The following is a 20,398-nucleotide window of genomic DNA, read 5'->3' as shown; positions in this document are numbered from 1 at the left end:
CCAACTGCCACTCCCATCGTGTCCGTCTCTGTCTGGGCTGGGATCATGGGGGACTTGGAAGACATCCCTGCAAGGTGCCCGCCAGGGGCGCGGAAGAAGGATCACCCAGTCGCTCTGCCCACACCCCAGCCCCTCCACGGTCTCTGCCTCTTCCTTCTCAGGGCCGGGAGCTCCTCGCCTGTTAGATTCCGCCCCTTGCTCCCACCCAGGGCCCCTGAGCAGGGAACACACTTCCAGCCCCCACCTCTCGACAGCAGGGGGTCTGGTTAGAGGTTCTTCCTGCCACCAGCAGGGGTCTTGCCCCGCTCTGCTTTTCCCACCACTGATCTCAAAAACGGTGGTGGCCCAGAAGGAGGTGGCCTTCTCGAGAACGAAGACGAGGACCCCCGTCTTTGGAGGGCACAGCACTCACATCGAGGCCTCCAGCGAGGTCTCCCCACAGCTCCCCTTCCCACGGAAAATCCCCAACTTCCCATCTGAATGTGGAAGGGGCCCTGCCCACCACCCCCCTGCCTTTCACTGTGGGGCCTTACAGCACAGGTGTCTGATGAAACGTGGGGTCAGCAAGAGTTGTCAGAAAGGGGGACCGTTGCTGTGGGGGCGCAGGCTCCGGGGCTCCCCCAGCCCCGGCAGGCAGCATCCAGTCTGTGTGAGCTTGTCCGCCAGGTGGGAGGGGGCTTTGGGTGAGAAGTTTCTCCAGTTTGGACCCACGGCTCGCTCTGAGCTGAACGTGGAGCCCAGATTCAGGGCCCAGCCTGAGAGCAGGGCCGGGAGCGGGGCTCCCATGAGGAGAGAACAAATGGAAGGGAGCCAGCGCTTTGTTGGGGGCTTGCGGGCTGACCATGGTGTTTGTCCCCGGGGCCCGGGGCCTGGACGGCCAGGCTCGAGGGCCCGCTCAGGCTGCTCAGAGCGAGGCGCAGGCCGGCGCTGGACGAAGCGCTGCCCACCTGGGCCCGCTGCCCGAGGGGCTCGAATCACGCAGCTGCACTCCCTGGGGGGGCCGGGGGGTCTCCAGGCCACCGTGTGCTTACTTCACTCTGGGTTAGAGCGTAAGGGACTCTTCCATCTTCCATCTTCGGGAATAAGTCGAACAAACTAGAAGAGCAAAGGTTTTGCTGGGTTTGACACTCAGTCACCAGCAAGAAGGAAAAACATTTTTCAAAAAAAAAGCATTCTCTTCTTCAGGTTCAAAGCACCACGCCCGACAGGCGGAGCGCCGGCAGCCCGCATCCGGCCTTGCTGACGCGGTTTGTTCCAACGCCGGCGCGGCTTGAGCACGGCCTCTGTCTCTCTGCACGAGGACCCCGCGGAGCCACTGGTGCCGGGCCACGGGGCCACGGGGCTTCCTGCGGCTGGCGGACCGAGCACGGCCGCCCATGCCACTGCAGCCACGCATGGCCGAGCCAGAGCCTGGAGGTTTTCACTCTGGAAACCGGGCCAGGCTTCCGTGTCCACAAGTGTACAAAATGTAGCTAATCACAACATCTCCTGTGAAATTTGGGTATTGCTAACAAACAAAAACAAAACAAAAAAACCCCAACCCCCCCCTCAAGTGGCCCTTTAATCTTAGGGCATTAAAATTTAATCACAGCTCTGATTGCATAGAAAGGCAGCTCAGGGGTATATTTTCACCTTAAGGTCTAATAATTTAATAACACTCACTTGAACCTGCATTTGTAGCAGACTTTGCTCTGTTTTAATACCATGTTGCTTTAAATAGGGTCCATTTTTAATGGGGGCCAAATAGTCTATTTTTTGGTTCTCTGCTTTCTTCTGCAAACCACGGGGCATGAAGGAGCTTCATCAGCGGCCTTTGAAGAACAACAAAGCCATAAACATCATTTCTATCAGACAATGATAATCACCTGATTGAAATCTTCTCTCTCTCTGTTGACAATGGTGTCACCTCAAGGATTATCACCAGCCTTTCTCGGCTGGTATCAGAGACTATGCCGTACAGAAATTCCTACTTGTTCAGAAAGCGGCTTGGAGGCAAACCCTTCACATAAAACGTCAGCAGTACATTCTGACTCTTCGGGTGCCAGCCGCGCTCTTCGTGAAGTTTGAAATCGGTATTAATATTTTCACTTATCACTTACAGGATCTCTCCGAGTCTCAGCCGTGCTTAATTAGCTGGCATTGGGCATCCGACGCTCCATTATGCACCCGGCATTCCTTTGATATTGGTTTATGAACACCCCCGACAGGAGGAGGACGCTCCCGGCCCGTCTGCTCCCAGGCAGGCAGGCGCGCCTCCGAGCTCTGTCATTGCTCGGCCGAGTGTGCGGGCGGCGCTCGCCCCAACGTGGTTGCAGGGAACGCGGTGCTCTCCAGCCTACTGAAGTGCTCACCTCCCTGTATTGGCTCCTACTTTGTGCCATTATGTTTTGGGGGATACGGTTTCGACCCACAATAAGACTTGTGTTTCGTAATAACGAGCCACATCACAATACAATTCTGAGAAGCTTCCAGCACAGTCTCCAACCTTGTTGTTTTCCAAGAACTTCTTAATGTGTTTTGTAAATATCTTGCTGTTATGAGGGAGACTGTTTTCTCTGTGTGTTATAATTTAGGGTATTTTTTTTTTCTTTCTTGAAAATCTTGAAAATCAAGAGTAAAGAGCACAGGAATGATTTTCTTCCCCCTTAAGGAATTACAGAAATTTCCAGACACATTTTCCTCTGAGATCTCCACCTTGGAGCGATCCCAGCCTCAGCTGACTTCCCTGTGTCCAGACTTCCTTTCTATCTACGTGTGTGGGTTTGCGTGTGTGCGTCTGTTTCTGTCCTCCCATCCGTCTCCTGAGCCCCCTGAGAATCCAGAAGGTGGACAACTGTTTCTGATAGTTCAGAGCCACCTCACACACTGTCCTTAGGAAGCCAAACCGGATTTTTCAGGTAATGTCCTTACAGACACATGAGCTCACAGTACATTAAATTTAATCACCATCTCCAAGAAGGGGCAGGTCCTGAAAATGGACAAAACCAGTGGGCCGTTCCCCTCAGCAAATACACATTCAGGGCCGGGGGCAGCTAGTCCTCGGGGAGAGGACATTGTCGTCTGCTGCATCTTTCCCTGGGTAACTCAAGGGCAATGAGTGTCTATGATTCCATATTCCAGTTGTATCCAGCTCATTTGGTCTTTTATCTATTTAGTTCCTTGCTATAAATATAGGCAAATAATCTGAGGAATTCGGGAAATGTATAAAGGGGCAGTAAGTTATAGGCAGAGAATCATAACAAAACGTGCACTTGTACCCAACAGGTATTGCGACAATTTAAGATCATTGCTAATTGCATTTTGGCGTAAAACTATGCAACATGCTATTGGGTGGGTGTCAAGATTTAAGATTAGCTCATTTAAGATTAGCTCGAAAATGTGTATCAACTCTTAAAACAGGCCACAGAATCACATCAAAGAATGGCTTTTTCTCATATTCCAGTATAATCTGAATTTTAAGAATGATAGCTTAAAATTATTTTATTTAGATAAAGCCATTCCATATATGAATAAATACCAACCCAAGCAGAGAACTAGGTAGAACAAATATAACCAGCTATTGACTCTATTTTTTTAGGGCTTGTCTTAGTAAATAAAGTATTGATCTCTCCCATTTGGGACTTTGGCTCAATTCCCCTTCCCATCCTCGGTGAAATGGATTCATTGGTCTTGGCTTATTCCTAGCAAGTAGTAATTCACGTAACAAAATACAAACAGAGCATCTCAGCCAATTTGCTTTCTCGTTATGAAAGCAGACTCCCGGAGTCTTTCAGGGAGACTTCAAGAACCTGTCTCATAAAAAAGCACAACTTGAAACCACTGCCCTGCAACGTGTCTACTCTCCCCGTTATTTTAACGAGTATCACAGCCCCTGCTTTTTTTTCCTCCAGGAAATCTTCTGACCCAGAGTTAGGCTGCTTTTCATTGACTCGGAGAAACTTTTGTGCCACACTCTGGGTGTTGCCTTTTTCATCCCCCCCAGGCTTCTTGCTTTGTTTTGGTTTTGGTCAATAAACGTCATTAAGAAGGCAGGGCCGAGGCTCACAGGGACGGTAAAGCAAGCAACTACTGTGTCTCATTATTGTTCATTAGCAAACGCAACACAGCCTGACCTCGCCCTACAGGGGAGCCCTAGGAATCTGCAGCCCTAAGAAAGGCGGTGGATTGTGTCTACCCCCCCTCCATGTGTCATCGGTAACTTGGTAAGCTGCAATATTTACATGAGCTTAACAAGCTGGAGCTGGGAAAGGATTTCTGGAAAGAAAAGTAGGTGAGTCATGAGCTATCAAAACTCCTGGAAGAGACAAGACTATCTTCCCTGGGAAACAAGAAACAACTGAAAAGGCGTATTGGGCGAAAGCTTCGATGTTCGCTCCAGTCAAAGGTAGCGCATCACCCCCCCTCTCTGGGGGGGAAGGAAGGCGGACTCCTCATGTTCGCCCAGGTTGTAAGCAGGAGCCCACGTTCTTCTGCGGCGCGTGCCCAGCATTAGCGGTGTCTGTCTCTGAGCATCGGTAACAATTACCAGTGAGCGTCTGGGAAGCCTGAGGTCAGACGTCCACAGTCACACATGTTCCGGCTCGGGGGCACCTGCCCGCCTCGGCCTCGGCCAATGTTCTTGTGAAGGAATCAGGTTCCTGGGCGCGCGCGTACCAAGGAAGCCCAAGTTCGGGGGACGCGTATGACTTGCTATTTGAAATGCTGGATTGATCTTAAATAGACAGGGTTACATAAAGATGTAGAGACTGTTGTAAATCCCAGTCTCACTACCTGACTGAAAGACGGTGCTAATTATTCTGAGATCCTGTTTCCGTTTCATATCAGATGCAGGTTCCCTGGGCTACAGTACGTGGGGTCTGTCCTCGCCAAGCGGCTACAGATGCCTCCACACATTGCGTGCCTTTCAGTTTCCCCAAATAAACGAGTGACATTAATTTAAAAATCTGACTTCCAGTAAGAAGTGGGGTGACAGAAGGAGAAAAGTGGAAACTGCTTGCTCTTCATTTTGGTAAATGTTCCAAAGTTTCAGAACCACCCCCTCCCGGAAGCCCCGGCTGAGTGCTTTCTAGGCAATGATGTAACACGTGGCAACATAGTTTTTGCTCTTTGGGGGCAGAATTGATCTCATCCTACCTAGCAAATCCTCACCACCGACAACGAGCATTTCTTTTTAAGAAGAAGTGTGTAGAATGCGCCCTGACATTTTAAATAATTTCAGGCAGATTCCACCGAATGTAAATGTAACAGAGACAATGAACTATCCCAGAGCAACATGATTACTATGACCTGGTAGTAAGTGTGGTCAGTAGGTGACTTCTCACAAGGTCCCACCTCCCCTCCATGTCCACACCAACGAAAACACCCAAACTGGGAGAATAATAGGTTAGTTAGTAGTAAAATAAACACACTGACTGTTAGCTGGGAGCCTTTTTTTTTTTAAAGATTTTTTATTTATTTATTCAACAGAGAGAGAGACAGCCAGCGAGAGAGGGAACACAAGCAGGGGGAGTGGGAGAGGAAGAAGCAGCCTCCCAGCAGAGGAGCCTGATGTGGGGCTCGATCCCACAACGCCGGGATCACACCCTGAGCCGAAGGCAGACGCTCAACCGCTGTGCCACCCAGGCGCCCCAGCTGGAAGCCTTTTAAAAAACACACACACAACAGAGTTTGCAGCAAAACAAAACTTGGTCATTGGTGTTGTGTTTGAAGAGTACCTGATGTGATACTCAATCGAATTTCTGAATCGTCCAAATTCAGAAGGTGTGCGTGAGAAGGGCCGCCGTCCCGCTCGCTATAAAAACATTCATTATTTTTGACACATTCGATTACATTTTAGAGATTAAAAAGTTTTTAAACTTAAGGTTTAAAGCTGGAAATTTGGTTTTCATTCCTGATCTCAAGTATGTTTGTTTCTTTTATTGACACCATATATATCCCAGAAGACAGAGTCTGGAATTTGTGGCAATATATTTTCTTAATTTCACGACCAATAAAGCATTTAAGAAATCAAGTTCTTATCAAATGTACTTGTAGACGTGCATAAAATATACCATACACATTGAGTCCTTATTTCCTTTATGAAAATGCTTCACTTCTTTATTACCAAGTTAAATGCTTTACTCCCAACCCTGTCTGCACCAAAATCCACAAAGGAAACTTGTTGTCTGCATTCCTCAGCCTCCCCTATAGAAAGAACCAGGTTTGTCATGATGCCAAACAACAGATTTTCAATAAAATGTCATACATGAGACAAGATGGTATAGAGGGGAGACAGAAACTTTCTTTTCGTGAAGAAACATAAAGATGTGAACACAGATGTGGACCTGTGGGCCATGGCTTCCCTCCTCACCACCTGGTAGGACGGGCAGCCTGGAGCTCAGTTTGCTTCGCAGAGGTTCCACAGAGATCTGGGGAAAAAAAGTTACACGGTATCACTCTCACATTTAATCACAGTGCATGAGTCACTAACTTTCTGCAAAAAACCCACATTTTTATGGAAGCACATTTAAAAAAACTTGTTTATTGTGGAAATTTTCAAATATACACAAAAGCAGAAAAAAGGGTATAATCTACTCCCTCGGACCCCAAACCTGATCTCGACACCTGTCAATGCTCTACTATTCTTATTCCATCGTCCAGCATTTTTTCCTGGAATATTTATTTTTTTTAAAGACTTTATTTATTAATTTGACATAGAGAGACAGCCAGTGAGAGAGGGAACACAGCAGGGGGAGTGGGAGAGGAAGAAGCAAGCTCCCAGCAGAGGAGCCTGATGTGGGGCTCGATCCCAGAACGCCGGGATCACGCCCTGAGCCGAAGGCAGACGCTTAACGACTGCGCCACCCAGGCGCCCCTTTTCTTGGAATATTTAAAAACCAAAGCCCAGGGAACGTACCATTTTGCCCATGGCCTTGGGAGTATTTGAGAAATGCTTTAAATGGGGGCACAGCACGCTTGGCATTTAACCCAAGGAGCAGAGAGGCAAGGGGATGCCCGGATACTCACTCCTCTTCCAACTGGAAGCAATTAATGCCAACTCTCTTTAGAAAGGCTATGGACTCTTTTAACTACATCATTTATTTTAAATAGGAAACATACTGGCCTTTGAAAGTAATCATTTGGCATGTTAGAATTCAATGCCACCCTTAGTGAAGGGTACACAAAAAGGTAAAAATGCTTTTCCTTGAAATGTGGGCTAAATATGTCAAGATACTTGGTACCTTATTCCCTGTGTTGCGTTCAGAATGATCGTGTGACAGATTCATCAGTCTAATGGTTTAAATGTTGAGATTTACTATCAGAGCAGAAGACACGTGTATCCAGAAGACATTTCTGTACCTACATCTACCAGCTACCTCCTCACCCTCCAGCTAACGGAAGCCCCGCAAGCCTCAGAACAGCCACGCATCCGTGGTCTAGACTGCTACGTTCTCTACCGTCAGTGGAATGTGGCTACACTTTTTAGCATGCCCGGATATCTTATTAAGATTTTAAAACACCATTTTGACTTCAAGACATTAAAACGACAATCTGGGGGCGCCTGGGTGGCACAGCGGTTAAGCGTCTGCCTTCAGCTCAGGGCGTGATCCCGGCGTTACGGGATCAAGCCCCACATCAGGCTCCTCTGCTATGAGCCTGCTTCTTCCTCTCCCACTCCCCCTGCTTGTGTTCCCTCTCTCGCTGGCTGTCTCTATCTCTGTCGAATAAATAAGTAAAATCTTTAAAAAAAAAAAAAACGACAATCTGGCAAAGCCTGGGTCATGTGCCACAAAATATTCCATCAGGAAACTCTAATGAGCTCACTTTTGGTTTTTTGCCTAGGAAAAAAGCCAGATTACGTGTGGGGTAGCCCTGCTCCGTCTCACACCCCGAGAACAGGGTGTACTTGATAAACTTTTATTTTATGCAGCGAATAAAGCTGCAGGGGCCCCACCAACCCATCTGCGACCCTATCGTCTTTCACTGAGCTTTTCTTTACTGATTCAAAAGTGGCACCTAACGTTCCTGAAAATCCCTCTGATGTGTTATTTTTAAATCCAAACGGTCATCTTGAATGTAACTGATGTCCCCTCCATCATCCCCTGTGTATCTGTTTGCGGCCAGGCGGTGGGGGCACCATAGAACCCTAATCGTTCAAGAGTCCAGTGTTGATTAAGGAGATGGGAGGCCCGTTCACAGCGCAGACACGTACCGCATCGCCCCGACGTGCACTTTAAACACCGTACAATTTTACGTCAACTATACCCCAAGAAAGCTGGAGTTTCAAAGTCCGTGAATGTGCCCTCATCTGTTCCCACGTAATTAGTAAAAAATTAAGTGAAATGGTCTACGTTAAAGAGAAAAAAGCAAAATTCATGTCTATACACATTTAACAAGCACAGGAGCACACGTACACACATATATAAAGTATAAAAAGGGACTCGCTTTACAATTAAACCTCTCGTTCTAGAAATATCTATTTAAAGAAGTTCTGTCCCTCACAGCAGCCTGTAGACATTTTAGCAGACCTCAGTAGTGTCCTGCACGCAGCAGACGCTGGCTAGCGCGTTACTGGTTGTCGCTGCTTCAAAGTATCTGGTACGCGCGCGCGCGCGCACACACACACACACACACACACGGCCATATCTTCAAAACATCCTTAACCATGGAGATCAATCAGAGCAAAGTCGCTGGACAACAGAACGAGATGAAGTACTCCCTCGACGGGACAGACCACGGCCGCCATGCTCTCCCAGGACACCTGCTAGACGCGTGTATACATTACGTCGGAAAGCACCGGAGTTTCTCTACAACGTGAGCGTCTCACCTTTTACACGGTAATCTGAAACCATCCCAGTATGTTAAAACACACGGCTTCTCTGTTGCCGTGGTCATCAAGTGTAATGTTTCTCATTGATGTGCTGCGTCCGCCTTTTCTGGCAATAATTTTTAAGTTTGAAAAAACTCCAGCTTGTTATGGGGTGTTAACTGACTTCCACAGTAGGGACCCTGGCGGGGGGCGAGTCTGGCCTCGTTTTAGGATTAACGTACTCGCAGTTTTTAATTTATGAAACTTAGAACATCCATAAATAGGTTTCCCAGAGAAGCACAGCCTGGAAAGACTCTGTCCAGTGCACTGGGTGCAGTCATGAGGAGGCGACCCTGTGGGGTGGCCAGCGGGAGTTCTCAGATCTGAGGCACTGACGTTTATGTCTATAGTGTAAGACGCCACCAGTTTTTAAACAATCTAATGCTATTTAGAATTAGTTATCGAATGCTTTACTTTACACCAGCAGTCCTGCATGTATCTTAGGTTTCCCCCTTATGTTTGCATTTTCTCAGGGTTCACGTTAATTTTTATTTCCAATTATCAATATGCAAAAGGAGCAAAAAGACAATATTATTGAACTGAAGTCAAATTGCTGCACTTAGGAACAGAGTCTTTCCCCCAGGATCTTATGTTTTGGGTCAAGGGCTGCTGTGAAGACTTGGTGAAACTTTCTCGGCCCCGCTATAAGACCTGAACAGGTGTTTATAGAGCAAATTAGTTGGATTCACCCTTGGTGATTATGACGAGTTCAAACCCTTTGTGAGGAAAAAATAGGAAAACAGATCTTTTCGGATCAGTCGTCGCATTTTTGCTTGTATCTCCAAGCATAGGTACACGTCCGAATTGTTCAAAAAACTTGGAAAATACTTTCTTTGGAAAATCGTGGCTATGCACTATTGATGTGAATTTCACAAATTGCAACATTACGTAGCTGAACTCCATGAAAAAGTTCTCAAACTCCTGAACAGTCCTGACTGGATCATTCCACCGTACTCTTCAAACTCCCAGCCAAACTGGATCTTATTATTATTTTTCCAACTGGATTTTAAGCAGAAAGCAACCCCATTATCTACTGAGAGTAAGAAAACTTTTTCCTGTTAACTTTCTTGTTAATAACCTTTGATGACATGAATATTTACAAATGTGCAGTAACTTATAAGGACTTTGGCACTAAATCTGATACTGTGGATGCAGGTATATTATACTTTATTATAAATAATTGCTAAAGAGCTCAAGCTTCTGCAATGGCATAAAAATACTCCCAGAACTTTAAATCAGTCTTCATGTGTATTGTTCATTTCCTCAAAGATATCTGAAAAGACTGCACAACTTGGGCTCCATTCTAGTAAATGTATTAAAGAAGCATTACAGTGACACCCCCTAGAAGGTTCACACTCCACCAAACAGGTGGAAAGGCCAATGGTGGTAACGTGTTTCAGCTTTGTATAAATCAAGTTCTGGTAATTTTTTCTAGCTTCTGAGTGTGTGTGTGTGAGAATATGAGTCAAGTATTATTTTCTACCCTCTGCCAGAAAAGAAATTTTTTTTTTAAGAAGTGGGTTTCTGGGAAATGAAATTGAAAAACAAATACCGAGCACCCTTCGCAAACCAGCAAACAAAAAACCCTTTCCCAATCTCGTACTGAATCAAGATCTCACCCTCTGCCAGTGTAGGCACGTCATAAGAGATTCTCCTTCCTGATGCAGGATGGAGACTCCCAGCTCTCCGAGTTTGGGAAGAACTGCTCTGGATCCACCCGGTTCTAATGAGCATGTGCTCCTTAAACATCTGGAAGTGGAGTCCTCCACACTTCCTTGACAATGCGAGGCACGGGAGCCCTGTGGTTTTGTTTGTTTGTTTTCTCTCACTTGGTGTCTTTCTGATTCAGTGGCGAGGAGCCGGTGGTGGCAGGGAGACAGCAAGGCGCTTTGAAAAAAAGCTGGCGCAGTGCAGGGGGAGAGGGGGTGGGCGCGCAGAGGACACATGTTACATCCGACACAGTACCTGCATTCTCAATGCACATCTTGTCAGCGAGGTGGTGTGCCTCCTGAGCGATAAGTGAGAAGATTTCATCCTCATGCTCCTCTATTATGGCTTCGCACTGCAAAAACGGAGTCACAGCGTAGGTGGATGGACCCGCACGCACGGCGCCTCGTGAGAAGCACTTACCAACATTTCCTTAGCTGAAAGTAGAAAATCGTGTGGCCAGCGTGGCCCGTTTGTATTAGCCTCTTTGGTTTAAGACATCCTGGCATGGGATCCGCCCTTGCCCCAGAATGTTAACGGCATCGTTTTCCTGGGACTTAACCAACTGATTAGCCGTGTTGAAAGACGAGGGTGAGGAAGGAAACTAGTTCTTTGTGTTAGTCCCTCTTCCTTAAATTGGAATGCGAGGACTGGGAAGAAATGGGTCTCCTAGGTGGAGCTGAAAAGTCCTAGCTTTCTGGTTTTGTTTTTGTTTTTTTTTAGAACCCTTTAAAGAACACAGCTCCTTGAAATGGTTAAGCCCGGTTCCCTCAGATTTAACATAATAATCCATGTTGTGGTTTTAAAACAGAGTCTGAAGTGTGAAAACAATTAAGCTTTCGCAGCCATCAAGACAAACCCACCCTCAATTTCACTGTGGATAACATGCTTGACAGTTACTTGGGCAAGTTTCTTTTCATACCATTAGAGATCCATTCATAATTTCACTCTGCTTCTACCCCCAAATCTAACTTTTCAGAGAAGAGGGAGCCCAAATTTGCCCAGGCATAAAAAAGACCCTTAATTTCTAAGTGAAGTATGTGTCTGTGTTAGAGACCCACAAGGTTACGGTTTCAGGAACTGGGAAGCTACAGGAGGGCATTCACTCAACACTTGCAAATCATTTTCCAAGTTCATTAAGCAAGACTTTACAATTTTTAAATGGCATTTAAAAATATTTAAATTCCACTGTAATGTGTTTATTTAAAACCTGTGAAATGCAAGCACACTCACTCGCTGCAATTTCTCTTCCACAGTACTTTTAACCTGGAGTTATTGCCTATACTTTTTAATTAAAATGAAATCTTCAGAAGTCAGCTAAAGCCCTTATTTCAGGGTTTCAGCATGCCTGACATTTTGGCCAATGTGTGAACTTCATACATTTTTTAAACAGGCTTTCCCATCAGTTTGTCTGATTCAACAGCGTTAAGTAAAGTGAAATATATTGGAATATATTTTGCCAGGCACATTCTAGCAAGCTAGAGGCCAGCCTTCATCTAAAATAAACACTATACTGGACGGAAGTTTGGCAGTAAGCCAGCCATCATACCTAAGCCTTTGTTTAACTTAGTTTGTGCTAAAATACTTGAATTAACTCAGGGGGGGGGGGGGGGGGGGGGGGGGGGGGGGGGGGGGAAGGATGATGGATGTCACTCTTCCTCCATCATTTGGCTATAAATATTTGAAAGCGACATTCATTTTAATTTGGATTGTAACCTCGGAGCCACGACCCCTGATTCCTTTTGTGGGAACCTGGAAGAGACCTCCTTGGCCAGAGGACCCACAGGGACCCCTCCCCGAGCCCCACAGCACAGAAACAGGCAAACTGTGTCTCCAAGTCCCTGGGAGCTGCAACAGCACTTTCTGGAAAATGTCTCCTGTCTCCAGAGCCCCGTTAGGTGTCTCACAGGCAAGTTCCTAAATGCCTGGTCAACACTGAAAAAGCAGGACAACAAAGCAAACACATAACATTTTAATGTCCAGGGTCTTGAAACTCAACAACCCAAGCAAACAGCGAAAAGGAGTAACCAAAGTGTTTTCATGGCACCCAGGATTCACCTGCCAGGAAGAGAGCTTACCGCGAATTTCAAAGGTCTGTAAGCATCAGAATAAAAAAAGAATTTTTTAAATTCTTTGTATATTTTGTCTCCTTTCCTCGGGGCAAATCTCTTAAACGCCTTCTCCTTGGTCAAGGGGTCTTCTTCCAGCTTGTAGTCGTTCATCCGCTCGCACACTCCATCCAACAGGTCTGTTAGGAAAGCCTCCGAGTGGGCTAAGGGGATCTGTGAAGACAACACGGGCGGGGAAGCTGTCTTCCTGCGCGCAGGGTTCGAGAGCTCGCGCTGAAGGCAGATGGAAACACCCGCCACCCCAAGGACGCCAGCATGCGGGACTCTCCTAGGTGTCTGGCGCACAGAATTTAAGAACTTAGCCCAAAAGGTGCTTTTGAAAAAGTGCGGATGTTTGAAAGTGGACAGAAAAAACCCTATATTCAAAGTAGAAAGTACACTTACACAGGTCATCATTTTTCAAAGTCCCCGGACATGCAGACTAAGGCACTGAGTACAGAACATGGCTGTGATTATTTACTTGCAAAAGAGAGGGAGAGGGAGAGAAGGGAGAGAGGGCGGGGGGGGAGAAAAGGGGGGGAAGAGAGAGGGAGGGGAGAGAGAGAGACCTGGAACCAGGAGAGGACAAGGGGAGGACAGGGACGGATGGAGACGCGGCGAGGCAGCGCGCCCCTCCATTCCGGACAAGTTCGGCGCAGCCAACAGCGGCGCCCGGGGGCGCGGGTCCTGGGCGCGGGTCTCCGGCCGCGCGCTGACGCCCGCGGGCGCGGGGGGAGAGGGGCGGGCAGGGCTGCCCCGGGTGCGGCCGCGGGCTCCGGGAACAGCTGGTGCCCGTCTCCGCGCGCCCCGCTCCCTCCGGAATCTGGCGAGGATTCAGAGGACCCGCTGGCCACCACCTCCGCCCGCGCGGGGGTCAAAGAGCACCCCTCGCCCTTGGTAACCGAGACAAAAACTCGGGGCCCGTCTAGACAGGTCAAGGTGCAGGATGCTGCGTCCCCGCGGCTCCTTCCGGAAGGGGGCGGGGACCCGCCAAGGGCGCCGCGGACGCGCCGCGGCCCGGCCTCCGCGGGCTTTTTCCCTCTCCACCCTCTGCTGATCAAAGTAGGAAGTTTGCATGACAACCATGGTGAAAGGGGCTGAATCACAAATGAACTCGATTTCTGCGATGTTGATCTATCCAGACTCCATTGTCCCCTTTCAGACGCAGTGTGAACCCTTCCGGTGCCGGCGACCGCGCGGCTTTGAGGCGCGCGCTCCGGGCGCACAAAGGGTCCCCGCGCCTCCCGCCATCTGGCCGCGGGTTCCCGGGCGAGCGCAGCGCCCGGCGCGGTGGCCCTGCCTGCGCCTTCGCACCGCCGCTCCCGGGGGAGGCCGCTCCGGGGTCCCCGCCGTCAGCCCCCACTCTCCGGGAGGAGTCGACTCTGTGACATCCAGGCTCACAGAAACGTGGACGGGGAAAGAGCCAAAGAAAAGCACCACTGATTAACTTCCCGCTGCCCCCACCGTGTGCACGGTAATGATGTCCCCCCTTATCTCCCAAAACTTGATCCGAGGTTGATTCTTCCAAGGCCCACGCGCTCACTTCTCGCAGTTAAATCTTTTATTAAAATATCCCGCCGCATTTATTTGTTCACGAAACCATCAAGTTTTTAAAAACTCCCGGGTGTGTGTGTGTGTGTGTGTGTTTAATGTCTCAGTCAAAAGACCCTAAAGGAAGTGGCTTAAAGTGCATTCTGAATACAAATTGTGTTTTACTTACACTTTTAGTGATGCCAGTCGAGCACTGATAGTTGTAAACAAACGGTGATACATGGGTTAACAAGCAAACCGAAAATCTGTGCTATTAACTTACAGGAGCTAAGGATTAAATTTGTACTGCGTCTGCAGGTTATAAAACACAGAGGTCAATTCTTAATCACAGTGCATCGAGCTGATCACCAGCAGAATGAGGAGGGTTTTTTCCTGCCCTGCGTGTGCCGTCAGCGTATCTCCATAGCTGATACATTTGGGATGGGTTCGTGGTATTTTCTGGATGTCAGCAAATCGGCATTTTACTTCCCAGTGACGAGCAGACTCTTTCACCTAAAAAATCTAACTGTAACTGAGAAATCCACGCTCATTCCCCTGCCTCCCCCCTCCTTCCCCCATCGAAAAGTAAACAGGGCGGGGGTGGTAATGTCGGGAGGGCAGGGGTCTGGCCTGGAAGAGCCTGGGGAACCCTCAGCACCACCCTAATACATCCCAGTATTTCACATTGACTTGAGGCCGCTCTGGAAAATGTTTTTTTTTTTTTTAATTGACCTGACGTCCTGAGCTGTGTGCAGAGATCGCCGAGCAGCTCAGATGTGAGCAGACCAGAGGTTAATGGGCACAAGACCCCCACAACTTACTTTTGAGATGCTTTTTGTTTGTTTCCGGGGCTGGGAGTTTTTAAAACAGTCCCCACATTAAAACTTTCCACAAAACGGGATTTTTTTTTTCCATTTTGAGAGTGTAAATTTGCATGTCTGAATATACGAGTATGGTGCCTATTTTAACACTAATATGTTGTAGCAAGAGGTCAACACGTGAATTTTGTTGATTTTATGAGTGTGAAGACGAACGGGCTTTTAAAAATGTCACCAGCTGGCTCTTTTGAGTAAGCATTCTTGAATAGTAGAAAATGTGTGCCAGCACATAGCTCAGAAAATGCTTCATTACAATCTGCACCAAAAACAAGAAGGAAAAACACTCAACGGAAGATGACTGGGGGCTGTTTTCAGAAGATTTAAAAAAATAGATTTTAAAATCTCCATCAAAGCATCCAATGTTATGACAAAATGCTAAAGAAAAAGACGCTTAAGCATCGCAGCTCTTTCCACGTTCGCTAAAACGCACACGACTGGGGTTTAAAATGAGTCCTCTTAGCCCAACGGCCTTCGGGAAATTTAAAGACTGTTCATAGAATAATTGGGCCTTTTTCTCCCCTCAAAGTGTTTTGATTATAAGAGTGCAATAAGTATTGAGACAAGTGGAATAAAACGAAGTCTTTCTTTCTATACCAGGAAGGTTTTGAATGGTACTTGTCAATAAAGCAACTCCTATTGTAATCTTCGGGGAGGGCTGTCTCCACCCTGGAAGGACCGGCTCAGAGATACTGGCCTCATTACAATATGAATGGCAACGGCCGCCATCATTGCAGCAGGAGAAAACCCGGTTCCCTGGCAGTTTTCTTATCACCGTTACTTTTCCACAAGCGCTCGTCGGTCTGAGTTATACGTGCAGAAGCGATCCGTTAAGACTTCATTGTCCACGAAGTAGACCCTAACTCCTGCCATTCTGAAGCCTACCTACAGCTCTGAACCCTGCGGAGTGTACGTAGGGTCTGTTTCCTTTTTCCTTCAGGCTTCTGACCATGTGCTTGTTCTGCGAGCAATGAAATGGGGGTGGACGGACCTACCCGTACAGGAAAGCGGAGGGGGGGGGAGTAGCTGGAAGTTTTGGCTTTGGGTTCTCTAGAAGACTGGAGAGAGGGGTTTATTCCAGACAGCCCGTTACAGAGTGCCTCCCCTGTGCGTTCAGTACTGTGTCTCTTCATCTTGTAGCGAATTTCTTGCTTGATGGCTATCACAATGAGGCAGGAATACAATTACCTTACAGTGTACAATTGGACGTGGAAACGTCCTTGTGGTAGCTCGGTCTTTTGCATAACAGTCTGGCAATCTCAAATAAATCTCACTTATCTTTTTCCTCGGATATGAAACCAGTACTTAACCTGCTTAGTGACTGATAATTGATTCCATATTGATGCAAAGATTCTCTTCCTCGAGGTTTGGTTAATGTAGAAATTTTAATTGCATTATAGCAAATATTGCATCTAGCTTAATCACTAACTTTTCATCCATAAAAATATTGAAATCACTTCTGATATTAGTTAAAAGTCAATATTTAGAAGTGAAAATTCAAGCCTCCTTTGCTCTAGGCTACAACAAGGGAAGCATGAATTCAGAAACTTGTAAGATGATGAGATATATAATTAGCTTTTATGTTAATTGACTGCTATGAGTTTGTTGTATGACACTTCTTCATATAATATGCAAATAGCATTGACTGTTTAGTTTTATTAGACAATATAATTAGAAAGCTAAAGGAGCTCATTGCGATGAGGAATGATACAGCCTGACAAATCTGACCGTGTTCTGTGCATCAGGAGAAGTGAATCCCATCTGGACTTAATCAATAACGGAGATTTTAAGTAGCCTTTGTTTAGGGAACTAAAGCCAGCCAACAGACCACAGAATTAATATGAGTTTTTCCAGTTACCATCAATTCCATGTTAAAACAGGTGAATTTCTGCAATCAATGAAACGTTGGGGACAAAAATACAAAGATTTCAGCACGATTTGCCACAAAGACGCAGTCAGTTTATGAAAATAACATCAACACTTTGCCTTCCTTAATTTGAATAGTGAAGAGTCATTCTTATCATTTAAAATAAAACATTTTGCAAGTGCCTCCTGCTGTTATTCTTGGACATCTTACGTTATAACAATTAGATGATCAGGTTGTGAGCAAAATAGAAATAGGAAAAAAGAACAATGTGACTTGGGGGGAAATTTTCCTAGAATTCGAAACTGTGAAAGTTTCAATCACTTTTTTTAAAAAATTTGGAACCTATTTCCAACTTCACAGTGATAAACAGAATCAGAGAAAAACTGCATCGTGGACCATCATTGATGAGCTCCAGATGGGCTCATTGAACTCAATTTGACTTTCAGCTACAGTTAGAAAAACTTTCCTTTCGTTATCAGATGCAAACTTGGCACTCACATTTGGTTTGCCCATTCTAAAAAGTATTCTGTTCATCTTCAAGAAAACCTTTAATTTTCACGCATTTTAGGTGAAATGGAAAGAAAACACATTTATCCACATGAAAATGTCACAATTTTTCAATCTTTTTAAGGAACCCCCGAAGCAAGGGCTCTGGGCGCCCCTCCCACGGTGTGTCCCTGAGCTCTGCCCTCCTCCGGATGCCCCGGAAGGATTTTGCAGATGAAAGGAAAGAAAGGAGCTAGAAAAGAGCGTGAAAGGGCAGAGGCAGCGTCACAGAGTAAGATGTGAATCTGTCCGTTCATTCAACACGCATTTATTGAACGCCATTACGTGTCAGACAGGTCATTCAGGTGGTTTGGAGGGGGACTTCTCGGTGATTCTGAATAAAAATTAAGGTGCTGGGAGACGATGGGCCTGGTAGAGGTCCAGCAAATGCTGATGAACGATAATGTGGCTCCTTTCCGTCGGTGGAGCTGAAGATCTCATTAATACAGCGTCTCCCTCCTTCTTTTACAGCTTCCTGCCCTCTCCCCAAATCCGCGTGTCCTTCACCATCTCGTAGCCGACAACACGACAATCGAGTGGCTGTTTCTAACCAGCTCCGCAAAACACTTTCCCCAAACAGAGAAGGTGAAAACTCAACGTTTGTGGAAACTTTTGTGGCATTTCCCAACTTAGTGGGCAAATGGTAAGATTTCCTTAGAAACGCGGGCGAGCTCAGAGGAAGAGGGACAGATACCCGGGATCCCGAGAGCCCGTGTCGTTCCTTCTCCGCAGATGTGGCGATGCGCGCACGCTGGTTTCCACGGACCAGAAACACAGCGCTGTTTTCTTCAAGAACGTTTTTAACAGAAAAGGTAACGTATTCACTTGATTAAAAAACAATCCAAAAGGAGCAAAAGGGCAGAGTCAAAGTGAGGCTGATACCCCAGACCCTAAGGCCCCACTTCTCCACCAGCCAGAGACCTTCCGCGTGCATATCCGTACGTGTGTGTGTCTGCATGTGCACACGTGTCCGTGCATGCATACATATGGTTTTGTGTGCACACACGTGACCGTGTGCACACACATACACGGGACCATGGGTGTGCATACACGTGACCATGGGTGTGCATTTGGGAGTGCCCCTTGTCCTCTTTGCACACAGACTAGAGCACAGTGCACACGTGGTCTGCTGTGCCCTTTTTCACCTGGTGACAAGGGGGCTCAGCCGCGTCCGTCCCTGACCGGTCCCCGGACGGAGGCACACTCACGGTGGAGGCGTCGATGGGAGAAAGAGCAAAGGCACCGCACACCGAGCGCCGGTTCAAAGGAGGGGCTGCTGGCTGTCGTGAGCGGTGGCGAATCTCTGGAATATTTGTTAAAAATCAATTTTTAGAGTAAGTCTTACTTTATTCTATCCCCAGACGCCAGTTTTGCGTGGGATAAGGGGAGTAAAGTTTTTGCCGCCATTTCCTGAGTGAGGAGCTGGGTGTTGAACGGCGCGCCGTGGCCCAGACCCCGGGGGTGGTGGCTGTCACCGCAAGGCCGTGGCTCTCCACGTCTCCCCCCACCCCGGCTGCTGGACACAAGGGCAGTGGAGCTTGGAGACCTTGCAGCCAGCCCCCCACATGCCAGGGGAGGGGACAGACATGGAGAGGAGGACGGAGCCAGGGTCGTAGCCTGGCCAGGGGACGTCGCTGGCCGGACCTCGGGGGCAGGCTGTTTCCTAACTGCCTTCAGCCCTGGTCGTGTGCCACGCCCCCACTCAGTGACCAGGAAGGGGCACTCTGGGGCTGAATTGTGTCCCCCAAATTCCTATGTTGAAGCACCAACTGTCGGGACCTCAGAATGTGGCCTCATTTGGAGACAGGGCCTTTACAGAGGTCATGAAGGTAAACTAAGGACACTAGGGCAGGCCCTGACCCGACAGCACTGCTGTCCTTATACGAAGAGGAGGTCAGGACACAGACATGCAGGGGGACGACCATGTGTGGCGATAAGAAGACGTCCTCCACACACCGGGGAGGGAGGCCTCGGGAGGAGCCAGCCCTGCGCACTCCTGGATCTTGGACTCCCGGCCTCTAGAACTAGGAGACCAGGTTTCTGGTGTTTAAGCCCTGCCGGTCTTCGGCACTTCATGGTGGCAGCCTGAGCTGCAAATACAGCCACAGACCACGAGGTCCCCAGCCTGAAGCCTTGCCAGCCACAGCTCAAGCCCGTCGAGCTGAATATTTGCAGGGACAGTTGGGCGTTCAATGGCCGGACAGGCCGAACAGCTCGAGGAAACGCGGGCCCGGCCGAGCCATGAATACTGAACAGCACGAGGCACACACAGGTCCGTGCTGGTGCGTGTGCAGGGGCCCCATCTTCTCCGTTTGTCCCGCCGCTGTGCTGGGTGGGGAGAGCCTCCAAACACCCCCATTCTGGTCTGCCATGGCCCGGCCAGCTGCCAGCCTGCCCACTCGTCCACGGTCCTTGCCCGTAACACCGGGACCACAGTAACATGGCCCGTGCTGCGTCGGATCAGGCCGAGTGACGGAGGAAAACCCTTCTGGAGCCCGACAAATGGATGTAGGGTGCAATTCTTACCTCCACTTCGCTGGATGCCATTTTAGTTTGTCGGCGTCCTTCAAGTGACGCTGGTGTAAGGGGCACAGACCGAGTTCTGTGCTCTCTTTGCTGACAGGCTGGAGGGAGAGGAGCTGCCGTCCTTCACGTGTCCGGGATGGGGCCGAGCTCCTCGAAGCTCTCCTTGCCGCCCCTTTCCCCTTCCCGTCTGCTCAGAGCCGCGAGCTGCCAGGATGGCCATGTAGGCGCTTGGCACGGCAAGCGTGTCCCGGACGGGCTGCCCTGGGTCCCACAGCCCTGGCCTCCCCCAGCCGACCGCGTGCCGCTCGGCACGGTCTCAAGGCGCTCAGGCGGCCCGTGTGCACAGGGAAGCTTGGGCCGTGTGGCTCAGAGTCCCGAGGACGATGCGTGT

At 48.2% G+C, this 20,398-nt stretch overlaps 1 protein-coding gene across 1 annotated transcript in view; it reads right to left on the bottom strand.

The window, feature by feature from the left end:
• Nucleotides 1–5,614: 5,614 nt before the first annotated feature.
• Nucleotides 5,615–20,398, bottom strand: part of CNPY1 (canopy FGF signaling regulator 1) — an 88,135-nt gene continuing 73,351 nt past the window's right edge. The window contains exons 6-8 of the mRNA XM_008688578.2: nucleotides 12,634–12,837; nucleotides 10,814–10,910; nucleotides 5,615–6,407 (exon numbers count right to left, since the gene is read on the bottom strand). Of these exons, the coding sequence (XP_008686800.2) occupies nucleotides 6,346–6,407; nucleotides 10,814–10,910; nucleotides 12,634–12,837 (363 nt within the window). The 3' untranslated portion in view covers nucleotides 5,615–6,345. The remainder of the gene's footprint in view (nucleotides 6,408–10,813; nucleotides 10,911–12,633; nucleotides 12,838–20,398) is intronic.

Source organism: Ursus maritimus, unplaced genomic scaffold (assembly GCF_017311325.1).
Source record: "Ursus maritimus isolate PB19 unplaced genomic scaffold, ASM1731132v1 scaffold_3, whole genome shotgun sequence".
NCBI classification, from domain to species: Eukaryota; Metazoa; Chordata; class Mammalia; order Carnivora; family Ursidae; genus Ursus; species Ursus maritimus.
Note: the sequence above shows the minus strand (reverse complement) of the source record. Positions and strands in the feature narration are given on the sequence as shown.